Source organism: Culex quinquefasciatus, chromosome 2 (assembly GCF_015732765.1).
Source record: "Culex quinquefasciatus strain JHB chromosome 2, VPISU_Cqui_1.0_pri_paternal, whole genome shotgun sequence".
Taxonomy (NCBI): Eukaryota; Metazoa; Arthropoda; class Insecta; order Diptera; family Culicidae; genus Culex; species Culex quinquefasciatus.
In genome coordinates this window covers 97,290,419-97,308,034 of record NC_051862.1, presented here as the reverse complement: position 1 = coordinate 97,308,034, position 17,616 = coordinate 97,290,419, and the positions used below count along the sequence as shown (strand labels likewise).

Genomic DNA, 17,616 nt, shown 5'->3' with positions numbered 1-17,616 from the left:
ATGAGCGTGTACGCCAGGCGGGATTTATCGGCAGGCGGTAAAATGTCCAACTCCCTTTCGGGTTGTTTACATCCGAACGTGCAGCTGTGTGTGAGAAACGTCACTTTTTGCAAAGGGCGCCAAATTCGATTGCGATCGATTGCGAATTAAGTTAATTTGGTGGACATTTTCAGCATCGAATTATAACTGAAATAAGCTAAAATGAGCAACAGTAATGCATCTAAACGAAACTACAACCAACATTCTAACTCGGACACTGAAAACGACACGGAACGGATTAACGTGCTTCAGCCTAGGAAGAAAGTTTGCGGCGCAGCCGAGTTCAACACCCTGGATAAGTTGAGCGACAAACCAATGTTCAACGAGAGCGAGTTAGATGGCCTTTTCGACGATGACGACGACGACACTTTTGGGCTCGACTTGCAGGCCCTCGAGGACGCCGAAAGGTTCACGCTCGACCTTTCCGAATGGCGTCGATGCCGGATCGAGTCCGTCCGGCCGCATGAGAACCGGACAGTTACACTAATCGTCAGCGATAAAGCTACCGGTGCCACCAAGGCCAAGTGTGTCCTCGAACCGCCCTGGACGGGGCTGCAGCTTGTGGAGGGCGCCACCGTGTCGATCATGGCAGGGTTCGACCGTTGTGCCCAGGTTTATCGGGTCAGTAACCAGGACGGCATGATCGTAACCGACCCGGACTATCTCGTGTCGGGAACTTCTGTTGTTGGGGCGTTGTACTGCCAACGGCGAGGCGTCCTGCAAGAACGCTTTCGGGGCGTGGACAAGGACAGCAAATTGGTGAGGACCTCTTAAAATTTTCTGGTTTTAAAAGAATAACTGATTCTTCTTTTTTCAGATGATGATCGGAACGATCGTGCACGAACTGCTGCAGCGTACGCTGCGGAACAAGCTTACCGACATGTCAGACATCGTTTCTCTGGGAAACACCTACCTTGCATCGAACGCAATGGCCCACATGCTGTACGGATGCAGCATGACCAAGGCGGACGCGATCAAGGAGATCGAACCGTTCTACGCCAAAATTCACAACTTTGTAACGAAACACTTTGCGTCGCAACTTCCCAAGAAACCGTTCTTTCCACCTAGCGGCGATTCGCAGGTTCAAATCCACGCCGTTTGCGACATCGAGGAGAACATTTGGTGCCACCAGCTCGGACTAAAAGGCAAGATCGACGTTACAGTTGATGCGCGATGCAACTCAAACCAACCCCTACAAGTCATGCCACTCGAGTTGAAGACGGGTCGCGCTAGTTTCTCCGCCGAGCATAAGGGCCAGCTCGTGCTGTACGAGATGATGATGAACCTGGTCGGCCACAGGGTGGAGAACGGAATTCTGCTCTACCTCCGCGAAGGCAAGTGCGCACCCGTTTCGGGCAATCGCAACATAAAACGCGACCTCATCATGCTTCGCAACGAAGTCGCAAACTTTCTCTCCAAAAGCCTCCCGAACGCGGACAGTGCCGACTTTGACCTCGCCAAAGACACGCTCCAGCTGCCGGAACCGCTGAACAATGCCCACGTTTGCTCGCGCTGTCCGTACGCGGTTATTTGTACGGCGCATCTGCAGCGCGAAGGTCGCGATCTCCCGGCGGATCACTCGATCAAGCTGATTGCGGACGAATCGCTCAGTCATCTGTCCGACCGGCACATTGACTACTTTATCCGGTGGGCCGGCTTGACCTACCTCGAGGATCAGGAGACGAGGAAAAGTAAGTGTCAAATTTCAACCCTAAGTTGACTAAACTAATTGCTACGTCCGTTCGAAGGTTTCAAGCTGAAGCACATCTGGACGAAGAGCGTTGAGGAGCGGCACAAGATGGGACGAGCGTTCGGGAACTTACGGCTGAGCGGACGGGTTATCTGCGCTACGAGCGAGTACTACCATAACTTCTCCGTGGATTCGTTGCTGCCGGGCGGGACGCAGAGTCAAAATGGTGAGTTTATTGGAGGATCGATTTGGTCTTCAGTAGTAGGAACAACCATTACGGATCGTTAAATCGAACCGAGAGGCAGCGCATGTTACAGGGTTCTTTTGATAAACGGAGGTCGTGGTTTAAAAACCAACATGGACCAGATGTTCTTTGTATATTTGCATCTGCGGAGTGCTATGGTCGCATTTGTGCATCCAAACCAACAAATCAAACCATCCACTTTACGAACCCCCAGGTCTTTTTTGGTCTCTATTGCAAGTTTCTACTCGAACCTAGAAGTCCATAGGCTTGAATGGGGAGAGCAGCCAAATCTCTTTCTACTCCCAGGAACATTCCACCCCAGGGTTCGATCTGACTACCTTTGGATTGCGAGTCCAACCGCCGCCAGCGAATCCGCCGGAGAAGGCCTGGTTTGGTGTATTATTTGTCTTTATAGCAGGGAGACGACTCCCACGCTTGGAATGACGTAACGGCCTAACAATAACCAAGGCCGGGACCGACGTTTTACTCACCCATCCAATGGAAGGTTGGAGCAGACCAATCGGTACTGAATGCTCTCTCTCTTTTGCATACAATATTGCATTGTCCTTTTCTTTAGTTCACAGATTCCAATCAAGTTTCTTGGATTCTTGTAGCGTTCTTTGTTTGGACTTCTATCAAAATTTTCTCACCCGCGTCCAAACAGCAACTCTTTTCTGATATCGTTTTGTGCGGATGTTCGAACACAAACCCAAGTTTACGCTGAGTTTCAAACTTGGGTTTGAACTCTGGTGACAACAATTGTTTTTTTTTTTGTCTTAAAAATGACATGAATTTAAATCGAATAACTTGTAAAAGCTAAGTCCAATCTCATGTTTTGCTTAAATCTTTTGTTTAAGATAAATGCTTAAACACGGGTTCAAACAATTGTTCGACGAACCCGACGAAACTTGTTTCAAACAGAACAGTGTTCAAGGTCAAACATGAATGAATGTTCAAAGGCAAACCGAGTTTGCCAACGTACTCGTCACCAGGGTTCGATTATAATGACTGCTTAATCCTTCTAGTCAACTAAACCTCGATGGTCTGGTGGTTAGCATTTTTGTCTGCTGTCCGAAAGGACGATTGATCGAACCCCGCCGCGAGCTAACGAATTTTTCGTTCATATTCAAGTGTTCAGAATTCCGAGTTGGAAAGCAGCGCTGGTTCGACGAGGAGTGCCAGCGGCTTCTTGACGAGAAGAAAGCAGCTTATGCGGTGAAGCTGAGAGCTGCAACTGATGAGAACGTGCGCTATGCGCTATGCGCCGCAAGCCAACACTTGTCGGGACGCTGAGGGAAACCTTCTTATGGACAAAGGCGAGGTGTTGAACAGGTGGTAGCAGTTCTTCAACGAGCACCTCAACGGCGATGTAGCGCATGGAGACGGCTTTGAAGCCCAACTTGGACCACCCGCTGCTGACGAACAGTTCCCGGCACCTGATCTGGAGACGGTGAACAAGGAGATCAGGCAGCTGAAGAACAATAGGGCCGCCGGTAAAGATCGGTGAGCTCTTCAAATATGGAGGAGAGCAGTTGGCGAGGGCGATCCACTTGGTGATTTCTAAGATCTGGAGGGAGGAGAAACAGAAGAATCCATCTACAAAAAGGGCGATAAGCTGGACTGCGGCAACTACCGCGGCATCACGTTTATCAACGCGGCCTATAAAATCCTCTCCCAGATCCTCTGCCGTCTGCTGACACCGTACGCACGGAGGTTCGTGGGCTCCTATCAAGCGGGGTTTACTGGCGCTCCACTATGGGGTATTTCCATATAAGCGAGCGGCCAAAAATATTTTTTTGCTTTTTTGTGACTTTTTTGTGTTGTTTGTACATAGTATAATGAAAACAAATGAATTTTGATATTTTTCCAGAAAATAAGTTTAATTTTTGATTTTTTCATATATTTGAGGCCACATGCATTAATGTGGTGAATTTTAATATTCTTGCTCTGTCTATTTGATGCACGGAATGGCGGTTTATGCTATGTTAAAGTTTCTGATTTACGTTCAATCTCCCTCCCCTTCTTCTTGAGTTAAAATCCACCTCTCTTTGAAGACCCCTCCCCCTCCAATCAAAATTTGATTTTTGCGGTGTTTTAGAATTTTAGACGGTTTATTTTATGGAATATTGTATGGATTCTCGTCCACGTTTTTTGTTGATCCACTTGCAAATTCACGTTTTCCACGATAAATTCTTCTAAATCAAAATCACTATGTAACCGATTGTCGTTAGATTACTTAAAATATGAACTTCTTCTATGGGCTTTTGTATACCTCGTTTTGAAGCTACAGAACAACATGCGTAGTTTTTCCTCGGTGGTTTTTCCCTGAGTTGATCATGTGATGGTTCTGCAATGTTGTAATTCTTACAAATATACTCGAAAGCAGTTCTCACGTTTTCAGAATAGTGCTCCGTTATATCGTACAGGGACACTACGGTATTATTATCCATACTTTCAAAAGAACACAACAACGAACTGATATGAATATTCGACGAATCGTTTCTGTAAAATACTTAGAATAGGAATTTCTAATTTTATTAAACGTACCTAAGTACCAACAAAGTCATGAATATCAAACCATTTTCAAAACATACATAGCAGGTACGTCATTTCTGCTTCCGCAGGTAAATAATGTGATTTTAACCAAGCGTATACGCGAAATCATTAATTTTCATGCATGAATCAAAATGTTCAAATGGCATAACTCAAAAGTGCACATAAGTGCACTTTGAAATTTGGAGACAAGTTAGGACATGGTTCAAATTTTAAGCTGCAAATTTTTCAGACCGCACAAATGCACACAAAAAAGTACTCCATTAGCAAAGTTGAAAAAAACTAAATTTTGAATAAAAATCCATCTTTTTTGATTTTTATTATTTTTTTTAGCCTGTAAAAGTGTGTTTTGTAAAATGTTATTAAAAAGTTGAATCAATTACCTTTCTGAATATATATAATGATGCAGGAAAAAATACATAAACAGCTACACAATACAACTATGAAAAATAATCATTTTTTTGTCAAAAAACATGTTTTTTCTTACCATTTTCGCCTTTGAAGGTCTGCAATTCAGTGAATTTTGAACCTACAACTTTCAAACTCTGGATTTTTCTTAGTTAGAATGTTTATTTTCGGAAAAAAATACCAAAAAAATAATTAGAGTATGTCAGTTTTTCGATTTATGGCCGCCTGAAACCCCATAGTGCGCTCGGGCCACCACGGACCAAATTTTCTCGCTCCGGCAGATCCTCAAGAAATGCCGTGAGTACAACGTGCCCACACATCACATCTTCATCGATTTCAAGGCAGCCTACGATATAGTCGACCGCGAACAGCTAGGGCAGATCATGCACGAGAAAAGATTTCCGGACAAACTGACTCGGCTGATCAAGGCTACCTAGGATCGTGTGATGTGTCACGTGCGAGTGGCAGGGGAGCTAGCGGACCCCTTCCAATCGCACCAAGGGTTACGACAAGGCGACGGCTTATCCAATGCGCTGTTTAACATCGGACTTGAGGGAGTTGTTCGAAGAGCGGGTATAGACACGAGAGGCACGATTTGCAACAGGACAGTCCAACTTCTTGCTTATGCGGACGACATTGATATTATAGCGAGAGACCTAGAGACGGTGAAAAGGGTTTACACCGCCTCAAAGACGCAAGCAAGACGAATTGGATTGGCCATGAATACGAAGAAAACAAAGTACAGGAAAGGGAGGGGCTCAAAGGACGTTGACCCCCCAAGACTCTCCCCTTTAGCTGTGGATGGCGATGTGCTGGAGGAGGTGAGCGAATTCGTGTACTTGGGATCGCTGGTAACGGCCGATAACGACATCAGCTTAGAGATCCGGACTCGTATCCACTCCGCGAATCGCGCCTACTTTGGATTACGGAAAACCTTGACATCCGATCGAGTGCTGCGAACGATCTACGGTGGAGTACGTACAGCTCAGAACGAGTGGCGAAGGCGCATGAACCACGAACTGCACGCGCTGCTGGGAGAACCGATCATCGTCACCCTGGCGAGAATCGGGAGGCTCAGGTGGGCCGGCCATGTCGCGAGGATGGACGAAGACCATCCTGTCAGGATGCTCTTTGACCGCGCGCGACCGGATGGCGGCACTGGCCGAAGAGCAGGAGCGCAGCGTGCACGGTGGGGTAATCAGATCGAGGCGGACCTAAGAAAGATCTGCAACCTAGGAGACTGGCGAGCTGCAGCCCAGAACCGAGCAACATGGAACAACCTTCTTGATACAGCACGGGCACCGCGTATGGTGTTCTAAGCTGATTGGTATGGTATGTATGTTCAGAATTCCTTCTTTCCATAATTTCTCAATAGGAGCAGATGGGAATCGAACCCAGACTCTTCCGCTTTCAAAGCGAACAGCGTAACCATTCAGCCACGCCTACCCCGTAATAAAAGAACGCTCCCTTAAAAGATTGAAAAGTATATTAATGTGAGGAAAACATCAATTACTTTAAGGTGGATAAAGTAACGTTTTTTATTTGATTTTGATCAATGTTATTTCAATTCAATTGGTGTTTATTAGAATTTAACAGTTCTGTTCCAGGATGTTACATTTGCAATTCAAGATCAATGTTATCATCAAACATATTTTGGAATGTTGTTGATAAGACAACAGTAAAGACACATTTGACAGCCAAGCCAAATACAAATTTAAGACAAACTGTGGTAGTGCAAGCATTACAACGATTACAACCCATCGCTCGAAGATTCTGGAAGCCATAGCTAAGCTCAAGTTATCCAACACGACAGCTCCGGACGGAATTCCATCGATTATCCTAAAAAAAATGCATCGACGGGCTCCAGAAATCTCTTTTTGCCTTCCTCACTTTACTGAGGAAAGGCTATAAAATCACTCGAAAAATGAACTTCTCAATTAGACCTCCTAGACTCACCTTCATGTATACCTATCGACTCAGAATCAAATTCTGAGCAAATGTCTGTGTGTGTGGTGGGATGTTGATCAAAAAATTGTCACTCGATTATCTCGACATTGGCTGAACCGATTTTGTCCGTTTTGGCCTCATTCGATCCGTCTTGGGGTCCCATAAGTCGCTATTAAAAATTATGCAGTTTAGTTAATTACTTCAAAAGTTATGCTAAAAAAACGATTTTAGCAAAAGTCCGGAAGATTGTAAAAAGGGTGGTTTTTGTATGAAAACCCGTCATGCTATACATTTTCAGAAAGGTATTCAAAAGACCTTTCCAACGCTTCCAAGACATTGAAGATCTGACAAATCTATCAAAAGTTATAAGCATTTAAGTGTTATGTATACGCTTTTTGGAGGCCGGATCTCAGATATGTTGATGAAAACGTTATCGTTGGAAAGGTATTCAAAAGGGCTTTCCAATGCGTCCAAAACATTGAAAATCTGACAACCCTATCAAAAGTTATAAGTACTTAAGTGTTATTTACGCAATTTTTGCATTTTGGATAGCACTCTTTAAATGTGAGGAAGGCGCCAACCACCTAAGGGTGGATTAAGTAACGTTTTCCTCTTCAATCTATCCTTCTCGATCGTATCCTTTCCGAAGATCTTAAACGGAACGTGGACATCTATCGTGGGATATCAGCACTGGGCGCAATTCAGAAACTCACAGAGCTAGCGGTCATGACGCCGGTTTTTTTCTTCCGCAAAAACCAGATCAGCGAGGACCACGGGTTTATTTGTTTATTGTAAAAATATCACTTGACTAGAATACCAGAGTCGAGCACGTTGTTGAAACATGAAAGTGGAAATGTTAGGACGATAGAGTTGAGAAAAAAACATTAAAACGACTGCAAATAAATCGAATCGGCTCATGTTGTCCATAGTTGGTGTTGCGACGTGCGAGCTGCAGGTATGGACGTTGGCGGAGCGGCCTTTTGGGAGCGTAAACTTGGATCTGCGCTAGGATCCAGGGACTGTCGATTTCGCCAGCCAGCACTTTGGCAACGAACGATGCTTGTGAGATGTGCCGCCTTTTTTCAAGTGTGTCCAACCGCAGGATTCGGCAACGTTCCTCGTACGGACTCCAACCAGCAGGATTGTGCGCACGGCGAAGGGCAAGTCGAGTAAATTTTCTCTGGACTGATTCGATCTTGGCTGTCCAAGTGCTTTGGTATGGACACCAGACAACAGAGCAGAACTCGAGGATGGATCTTACCAGCGCGCAGTGCAGGGAGCGCAGACATGCGACATCCCGGAAGTCCTCAGCGATCCTGAAGATTAATCCCAGCTGACGGTTGGCTCTGGACACGATGTCATGACGATGGCTGGTGAAACTGAGTTTGCAGTCCAGAGTAACTCCAGAGTAACCATCGCCATCGCAGTCAACAAGGACGAATCTTCTAACGTTGACGACATTTCTGACCGACAGCTTCACTGTCAGATCGCAAACCGTCGTTCACCGAACTTTCGGCAGCGATCGCCAGACTCAACATAAAGATTGGAGAATGCTTGTCGGCTGCTTTGAGGGCCTTTTCGTGTATCTCGGACCACTCGTATTTCTGCTATACTACAACGACTGCAACCATTTCCTCTCTAAGCCGAAAGAACTGTGTCAAGGACATCGGTGTGCTTTTTGACACGGAACTAACATACAAGTAGCACATCATTTCCATCTTCCATACAGCACCCAATTTCGACAGTCTATAGCCTCTCTATTGCGCTTTGGTTCGTTCATCGCTGGAAAACTGTTCGGTCGTTACTTTAACTAGATTCTCTCTTCCAGCACACGAACGCCTGACCTCCTTCTTCGAATCCAACCAGTACCTCATCTGCAGCACCTCGAAGCGCGTGGCCGTCGCCGCAGGCCGGGTCATCACCGTAGGAAAGCGTGACATCACCATGTCCTTCGAGCGAGACCTCAGCCGCCACTACGCGGACGAGCAGTTCACGCTGGACAGCTACGAGTCGAACAGCAGCACCACGTTCAATTTGACGAATCTGGGTGTGCTGCTGGAAAATACGGAACGTTCCGCCGCGTTGCGTCGAATCATCGTGGACCGGGAGAAGCCTCGCTTTTCCAAGACGATTTCGCCGGATATCGTGACGGCGGCGAAGGAAATTCTCGGGGGTTTAAACAAGCACCAGCGGGTGGCCATTTTGTCGGCGGTTGGGACGGATAGTTATTGCTTGTTCAAGGGATTGCCGGGAACGGGTAAGACTCAGACGGTGATTGCGCTGATCCGGTTGCTGGTGGCGATGGGCAAGTCGGTGCTGATAACCAGCAACACGCACTCTGCGGTGGATAACGTGCTGAGACGGTTGCAACCGCATGGGATCAAGTTTCTGAGGCTGGGGGCGAGCTCGCGCGTTGATGCAGCGCTGGCGGAGTTTACCGATGGAAGTGTGACGGAGAAGTGCTCGACGCCGGAAGAGTTGGCGGCGGTGTATGATTCGTATGTGAGTTGGGGGTTGAATTTTGAAGATTTGGGTTGTTATTGATTGGTGTATTTTGTTTTGACAGAAAATCGTCGGTGTCACGTGCTTGGGAGCTGCTCATTCGATGTTGGTTCAGCGAACCTTCGACTATTGCATCGTTGATGAGGCCACCCAGGTGTTCCAGAGTGCTGTGATAAGACCGTTGCTGTACGCGGACAAGTTCGTACTCATCGGAGATCCCGACCAGTTGCCGCCGGTCATTCGTTCGCACAAAGCCAAAGACCTCGGCGCTGACGAGAGTCTCTTCTTCCGGTTGGACGCGCCAGAATCATGCTGCGAACTTCCAACCCAATATCGCATGAACAAAACCATCACCGCACTGGCGAACGACCTCTCTTACCGCGGTAAGCTCACGTGCGCAACGGAAGCCGTGGCGTCGGCCACCATCAAGTACGCGACGGCACCCGCCATGCAGAAGAAGCACAAGTCGGAAAAGTGGCTGCTGCGGGTGATCGCATCCCAGCAGGAAATGTCCGTCGTGGTGATCAACACGCTCAACACGTACAAAACCAACCTGGACCATATCGTCGAAAGCCAGCGGGAACTGGGCCAGATGCTGCGGCAGGGTGCCGTAGAGGAGGTTCGGCGAAAGGCCATTTACGAAAACTTCTGCGAAGCGGCCGTCATTCTGTACACCGTGATGACGATGTTTGAGGTGAGCTCTAAATGTAATACATAGATTTGATAACTTTGTCTGAACATAAACTCTCCATTACAGGGCGGCGTGGACAGCAGCTCAATCGGGATAATTGCCCCGTTCCGCGCGCAGGTAGAACTGCTCCGTCGACAGTTCCAACTGCTTAAAAAGTTCTACGAATCGCAAAAGGACACCAAAGATCAAGCTGTGGACGTGGAGATCAACACGGTCGACCAGTTCCAGGGCCGAGACAAAGACGTAATTTTCTACTCTTGCACGAAATCCGGTGATCCGGACCAGCCGGAGGACAAGAAAGCCAGCGAGTACGAAGTTTTGGAAGATCACAAGCGTTTGACGGTCGCCATGACTCGAGCCAAGCAGAAGCTCATCATCGTGGGCGATACGAAATCGCTGGATAAGTACACCCCCTTTCGGAACCTGTTCAAGCTCATCCATCCAGCGACCAAAGTCACGCTGCAGGACCACGCGTTCGGCTTTGAATGGAGCTGCGTTTTCAACGTACTCAACGCGCTGCAGGACTGTGCGGACCAGTAAAAGTGTTCAGAAAGCACAAACTCGCCATTATTACATTTGTTAAAGACGATCAAACGACCTTTATTTTATCCAAATCCCGTTTTTCAATCTGCCGCAGCTGCTTCTTCCGCATCCGCTTCAGCTTGGCCGGATTCTTGATGATCTGGACAATCTCGGACTTGCGCTCGTTCTCCAATCGGCGCAGCTTGTTCTCCTCCCGGCGTTGCTTCTTTTCCTCGTTCTGCTGCTTGCGTTCCTCCTTGATGGACCGGGACAGCTCCTTGATCTGTTTGATTTCCTCTCGGTACGCAAGATGCTTCGTTTTCACCTTCCCCCTCACCGATTTCTTCACCGTCGCGAACCTGCCAACAAGAATATCAGTAACTCGACCAAGAAAACAAAACCACCAGCAACTTACCGCTCCTTCTGGGTCTTCCAAATCCGGCCAGACTTTGGTTTGCCCTTGGGAATGCTGTGCTCCGGCTTGACTGGCTTCTCCTCCTTCTTGACGGCTTTTTCCTTTGGCACGACGGTTGCTTCCGTTTTGGTGGCACTTTCTTCACCGGTCGGGCCCTTGATTTTGGACAGCACGGCGGAAATGTCCGGAATGGTTGCGGTGGCCATTCCGGTGGAGCTGCAGTCTTGATCCAGACGGCACAGAAAAAAACGAACGAAATAAAAACTAAACAACAGCGTGCACGTGCGATTGAGCTTGACAGTTCTGCTGGGTAGAAAAGTGTAAACAGGTATCGAACATGTTTGGGAGAAAATGCATTTGGTCGAAAAATGATAAATCCCGCCTTTAAATATTTGTACACTGAAAAATTAAAGGTACCACATTTTCAAGTGGACAATCGACTAGAGATCTTAAAATAGGGAGACTGGTCAAAGTGAATTTGACGATCTTCGCGACGCGTCGATTGTAGAGACCCTACACTGAAAACCCAACCATGGTAGTTGCTACCATATTGTAGGGTTAATTAAATTGAGAACACGCACCGACGTATTTTTGCTAAAAACATTCCGTGCTTGGATTGACTGATTAACGCAGTCAGTTTTACTATGTCGAGAGCGGTATGATAATTTTAACCCTCGATTATGGAGAGAATGATAATGATTTCGTATTTGCTACCATGCAATTTTGTGGAAGCATGGTACATTTTACCATATTTGCGTTTACTTTCACCAAAAAGCCACAATTAATTTAATAAGCAGCATTTTTAGCAAATTTTCTTAAAACTACCATGGTCGGGCTTTCAGTAAATGTGTAAATAGGGAGACTAGTCTAAGTTTCGTGATGCAAGAAAGGGGATGTTAGGGAGCGTTCTTTTATTAAGTAACGCAAAAAATAGATTTTTTGACCGGTTTGCTCAGTGATCGGGACGTCGCGCTTTTTGTCGTCGGTACCGTTATCGTATCGCGTGCACGTCGTTTGTTTTATTTACGAGGACTTTTTTTTATCGATCGTCGGTAGTTTATTTCGTATATTCATCAATCACAGCGCGGGATCCAATCGGTAACTAGATATACTTCGCTAATATTTTTAGTTTCAATACAAAAAGTAATAGAAAAATTACGTTTTTAAAATCGGTTAAACTCTCAGGCAAATCGAATTGCATAATTTTATATATATATATATATTTTTTTGTTTGGTCTTATTTTTCCACAGCCGGCTGTCTAAAATAGGACCCTTTAGTCAATAAAATCCAAAAAATAATAAAATACAGTTGCCTCAACAGCAACATCCAATGGCTTGCATTGAGAATAAGAACAAAATTCATTAAAATCCAATTAATAGTGAAATTTAAACGGGAGCTATCTCAACAGCAGCATCCGATTGCTTGCCTTGAGAATAAAATTTCAATCCATTTAAAACTTAAATTTCAAAATTAAATAAACGGGTATTTTCTCGACAGCAGCATCCGATTGCTTGCCTTGAGATTAACATTTAATCCATCAAAATCATTTATGCCATTGGTCGTATCGCTAGCTTAGGGCGAATCCCAGACCTTTACCCTTCACAACTACCAACTCCACGCGACACTTACGCAACTTTGTTGTTTAAATTCAATCAAATTTGATCAAACGGTCAGTTTGATCGAGTTCCACAATAGGGTTGGGAAAAAGAGCCTGCGGTTTCGCTACCTTTTTCTAAGTAAGTTCAGCATCAACACTTCCCGTGCTCCTAATCCTTATTCCTGCCCCGGTGAATGGTGGAGATGGGAGCGGCCGGCAATGGATGGCTTTCATGGTGCTGCCTGTCCTGTTCGGGTAGAATTGGTTTTAACTCCCTTTAATCAATTTCTATGCAACCTGGGCTGGACAATCATCACACATACATGACGAAATCCAGTCTGCAACCCGCTAAGATCACCATCTCCATGCGAATGAGAATGCGAATGCGAAATAGGGAGACTAGTCTAAGTTTGCTAAATCGATCTGGCAACGTATGTTTTGAGCTTGGTAACACTGATAAGTTTTGCTGGGCGTAAAGGCAAATGCTCTTTAGGATACGTCAAACTCGGCGAGCAAGCGTGCGGTATTTACCCAAACAGACACGAGTTTGACGTATCCAAAAGAACATTTTTTCGATTTAGCAAACTTAGACCAGTCTCCCTATTTAGGGTCTCTACAATCGACGCGTCGCGAAGATCAAATATGTTTTTAATGACAATCAACGGAAATCACAAATCCGCTCAACAGATTTCAAGATTTTTCAGGTGAACACCGTTTGCGCGATTTAACGTTGAAGTGGACGAATAAGGAACTTATTGACGACGGACGTCCTAAGGAGCTATTTTACTTTGGCAAACAAACAAACCAACTCGTAAACAAACAAACTTTTTGGTAGTTTGGTAGTTTGCCTGCACTGTTTGTTTGCAGAAACGTCAGCATGCATACATTTGGCTCTGTTTGCGAGTTCGGCAAACTGTCAAACCCAAAAAAAGTGCGAGTTGGTTTGTTTGTTTGCCATACTCTAATAGCTCCTCTATTCGAAGAGCTGAGAAATTTAGCGTCGCGCTCGGCTAGCCAGCGTAGATGGGTCATCGAAGCTCGGCAGAGCTAACACTTTCCAAATGCTTATGCGAGATATTTGCATGTATAGGGCCGGTATGCTGTTCAAAAGAAAGGGGGTCAAGAAACAGCTTAACGAACGGCAGAACAAAAGAGAGGGAACGTTTTCTTGGGGCTTTTCTTCACCCTTTCTGGCTTGATTTCGCTACCGCTGCTTCCCATTTGAAATTTTTCTTGACCGGTTTCTTCCGAAGTGCATACCTTACAATAGAGTGTAGATCTAAAAATACATGGAAACAACTCAATTTGTAAGAAGTGGCCACGTTGTCCCGTTTGGATGGTTGCACACACACACACACACACACACACACACACACACACACGTTTAGGACCCAATTTAACCAAATGTTATTCTTTCTACATCGTTCCAAAATTTTCCGTGTACACATCAATCCCGCCGTAGTTTTCTTTTCGTTTTACGGGTTTTACCGAAACAGCTGAAAAAAAACACCGTTCGGTAGAATGCGGGGGTCTCTTTTTTGACTGAAACATCAAACCTGTCCGTCTGTCAAATACTCAAAAATAGTTTTTGCAAAATGGCAGCCACACGAAGACTTCAAAAGGTAATTGAATTTCTTAAAAATACTCGCGATAATCCGATGTATTCGACGATTGTGAAGAACCTGCTTCAAGCCCTCCGTGGTCCCAGCAAATGTCCACACATTGCGACACTCTACACGGTCATCCCGGCCCGCTGTTAGTCATCTACTCTCTCGTCACTTTGGCGATAAATTTTCGTTCAGAAAAAAAATGTTCCGGCTCTAATCGGTGCCTCTGTCTGTGCTTATTTGCAGGAACTTGCCGACATCCGTGCATCCGGCCTCAAGTCGTTCAGAGATATCACAGTCGACGAGGGAAATCTGCTGCTATGGTCGGGTCTGATCGTTCCGGTAAGTGTGCCTCCGGCGTCGATTCCAGTGACGAAGACCTTCGTTCTTGGGGGATTTTCTTGCACCATCGGTTTTTTTTTTCTTTCTTTGTGGTGAAAGGCGAAGGTTGGAAGAAATTGCATTTTATTTCTCGATAGAAGTGTATCGCTTTTGGTGTGGACTTGTGAGTTGCGAAAGTTATGAAACAGTCGCACCCTGACCCAAGGGTCGTGACTCATTGCTCGGATCATTACACGGATGTGATAATATTTTAATCCCATTACTATTGTGTGCTAAAGAAGGCTTTTCTGCTTTTGCAGTACCTTGTCTAGTGCGCTACCGGCGTCAGATGGTTGAAAGTTGAAGGTTAAGCTATTTCGGTTGTGCCAATCGATGTCAGGTGTTGTGTGTTTGAGGTTTGAGCCATTTTCGCAGCGGCTCTCGGTTTTGTTTGCGTTGGTTTATTGCATTTGATCATGTTTCTTTTACATTCAGCTACAGAATTACTTCTTTGAGCATAATTCGTTTCAATAAGATACTTCCTTAGGCTCAGTTATCTTCATTTAGTAAGGGTAAATAAAAAGTAGCCTTTCTTTATTTTCTCTTTTTCTAATTTTCATTCAAAACAAAACAAAAAAATCGTAAAAAAAACTAACTGTCAAGAAAGGCCGCGATATTTTTTGAAAGTTATTTACAAATCAATTTAAAACTTTTTGTGTACATGTACAAGGTGCCATTAGGCTTAGAGCGAATTGTGGCCCTATAACTACGGCAAATAGTGTCCAGGACATTCGAGAATCCCGGAGTACCAAAACTTCTTAGCATGGCGCTCCCAACGAATGAATTCCAAAATTAGGTGTATCCTTACGCTTCTTCCTCTCCTGTCGATTCAGAATTGTGTTGTTGTTTGAACATTCCGTGCTCAAGCTCAACCATCTTCAACGAATCATCTCTGCGATAAATTTTACGCAGAAGGCCTGGCCGCTTTAAGAACGAGTTTTTCACCTGTGTGTCACAGGTCGTATCGAGGTGACCCGATTCTGATGAAAGATTCATCATTTATTTGTTTATACATGCAAATAAACTCATTCTTAAGAACGAGCCCTCTACCAGAGAGAAGGGATACTGAATACTCTTTGCCTCTACAGTCTACGACAAAGGGAAGTGGGGTTGAGCGGGCCATGAAGTTTGAGGCCCAAAACAACCTTTATGAAATCCAATTCTTTTGATTTCATTTGAAAGGTCGTCTAAATCACTTCCAAATAAAGAAAGACACGGGACTGATTTTACTTTTTCTCATAGCTTTTGTAGGTTACCGTTTAAAATATATGTTTTAAAACCCCAATATCTTTTTGCAACACAAATCCTACGGTATAAACTTCTTGCCTAATTGCACGAATCAATGGCCATCGAAGATCCGGATTTTTATCATTTTCATTAGGACTGATTCGCCTCCTTTTATCACGAATCGAAAACTTAAACTTTTTGATTGTGTATGGAGTGGAGAGCGTCCCTAGGATGTACTTTTACCTCCTGGATCAGTTCCCATGTTTTCCAGTGGTTACATCCGAAACCAAATTTTAAAATATTACAAAACACTCCTGTGTGTTCCTGAAGGTTTAGATTTTGCTAGCTGAGTGCTCTTCAGAAAAAAAAATGTGAAAAAACCCTAGATCTATATTTACATCTCATTTTTGTAAGGATAGCTGCCGTATGGAGATTAATGTTCTAATTTATTTATTTTTTTTCCCCCACAGGAAAATGCTCCCTACAACAAAGGTGCGTTCAGGATCGAGATCACGTTCCCGGCCGAGTACCCATTCAAGCCACCAAAAATTTGCTTCAAAACCAAAATCTACCATCCAAACATAGATGAGAAGGGCCAGGTGTGCTTGCCCATCATCAGCGCTGAAAATTGGAAACCGGCAACGAAGACTGATCAAGGTAGAATGAAAATAAATTGAATAGCTCACCTCACTGACCATATTTCTTGCAGTTATTCAAGCTCTCATAGCACTGGTCAACGATCCAGAGCCAGAACACCCGCTCCGTGCCGATCTAGCCGAGGAGTATCTAAAAGACCGCAAAAAGTTCACCAAGAACGCGGAAGAGTACACCCGGAAGCACAGCGAGAAGCGACCGGAATAAGCAACACCCTTCTTCAACTCTCCCCCATTTTTATTTTATTTTTTGTTTGTCGCCCATCCTCAGCATCAGAGAAGAAGCAAATCCAAATCACAAAACCAACACACAAACACAAGTTTTTCGTTGTGTATACTTAAATTCATCTAGTATTTTTTTCTCTATTTAAAAAAAGCTCCTTATTTAAAAATAACGACATCAACCTGTGTCTCGTTGCAAGGTCAACGTAAAAAAGAATAAACATGATAATAAATTCGAATAGATGAATTGACACTGTTTTATTTGTTGTGTTGAACCTTTTTTTTACTTTTCTATCATTTTCGCTTAAAAACTCATCTACTCAACTTTATAATTTTACTCCCAGTTTAAACCACGAATGACTGTTAACACCTAATGGTCGTGAATAACGCTTTTCTTTTTATTAAATATTGTAACATGCTTTAACATACGCAAAGGAAAAAAAATCTTAGGAAGCCGCTTTTTGGAAGCACTAATTCATCAACAGTTGCCACTCCGAAATGGAGAGAAAGAAAGTAAAAATGAAATGTGTGGTAATGTATTTAATATAGAAACAATATGTACTATTGTAACACGTCTGTGACAGCAAAGAATAAACTGCGTTCTAATTGAAAAAAAAAAAATAAACTAGAGAAAAGAAAATATGTTCAATAAAACAAGAAAAGAGCTAATGTTGAAAGCAAGTGTTGTGTATTGTAAACAAAGTAGCAATAAATTGATAAGGTCGGCGAATTTCGGAACAGTGGTAAGTTTGTGTTCAGCAAATTTATTTTTTTTTTTTTTGGTTTTCAAAATTTAACTTTTGCCTTTTGATGACGGATCCTCTCGATTGTTCTTTCTCTTTCCTCTCTCGCGTGCAACGGCAGACAAACTTTCTTGATAAAAAGCAAAGACTTCTATAGTCACAGTCTGTGTATGT

General features: G+C 44.5%; 3 protein-coding genes across 3 annotated transcripts; 2 read left to right on the top strand and 1 right to left on the bottom strand.

Moving 5' to 3' along the window:
• Window positions 1-86: 86 nt before the first annotated feature.
• Window positions 87-10,660, top strand: LOC6031512 (DNA replication ATP-dependent helicase/nuclease DNA2). Its single transcript, XM_001842250.2, has 6 exons — window positions 87-798; window positions 857-1,730; window positions 1,788-1,955; window positions 8,710-9,383; window positions 9,448-10,077; window positions 10,141-10,660. The coding sequence occupies exons 1-6, from the start codon at window positions 202-204 to the stop codon at window positions 10,612-10,614; spliced, it is 3,417 nt and encodes a 1,138-aa protein (XP_001842302.2). The 5' UTR covers window positions 87-201; the 3' UTR covers window positions 10,615-10,660.
• Window positions 10,645-11,324, bottom strand: LOC6031511 (coiled-coil domain-containing protein 86). The gene is made up of 2 exons (XM_038254124.1): window positions 11,012-11,324; window positions 10,645-10,955 (listed from the first exon to the last, which is right to left on the bottom strand). The coding sequence occupies exons 1-2, from the start codon at window positions 11,215-11,217 to the stop codon at window positions 10,664-10,666; spliced, it is 498 nt and encodes a 165-aa protein (XP_038110052.1). The 5' UTR covers window positions 11,218-11,324; the 3' UTR covers window positions 10,645-10,663.
• Window positions 11,325-14,096: 2,772 nt separating this feature from the next.
• Window positions 14,097-17,446, top strand: LOC6031510 (ubiquitin-conjugating enzyme E2 L3). The gene is made up of 4 exons (XM_001842248.2): window positions 14,097-14,231; window positions 14,463-14,558; window positions 16,295-16,481; window positions 16,534-17,446. Exons 1-4 carry the CDS (start codon window positions 14,205-14,207, stop codon window positions 16,683-16,685), a joined length of 462 nt encoding a protein of 153 aa, XP_001842300.1. The 5' UTR covers window positions 14,097-14,204; the 3' UTR covers window positions 16,686-17,446.
• Window positions 17,447-17,616: the final 170 nt, after the last annotated feature.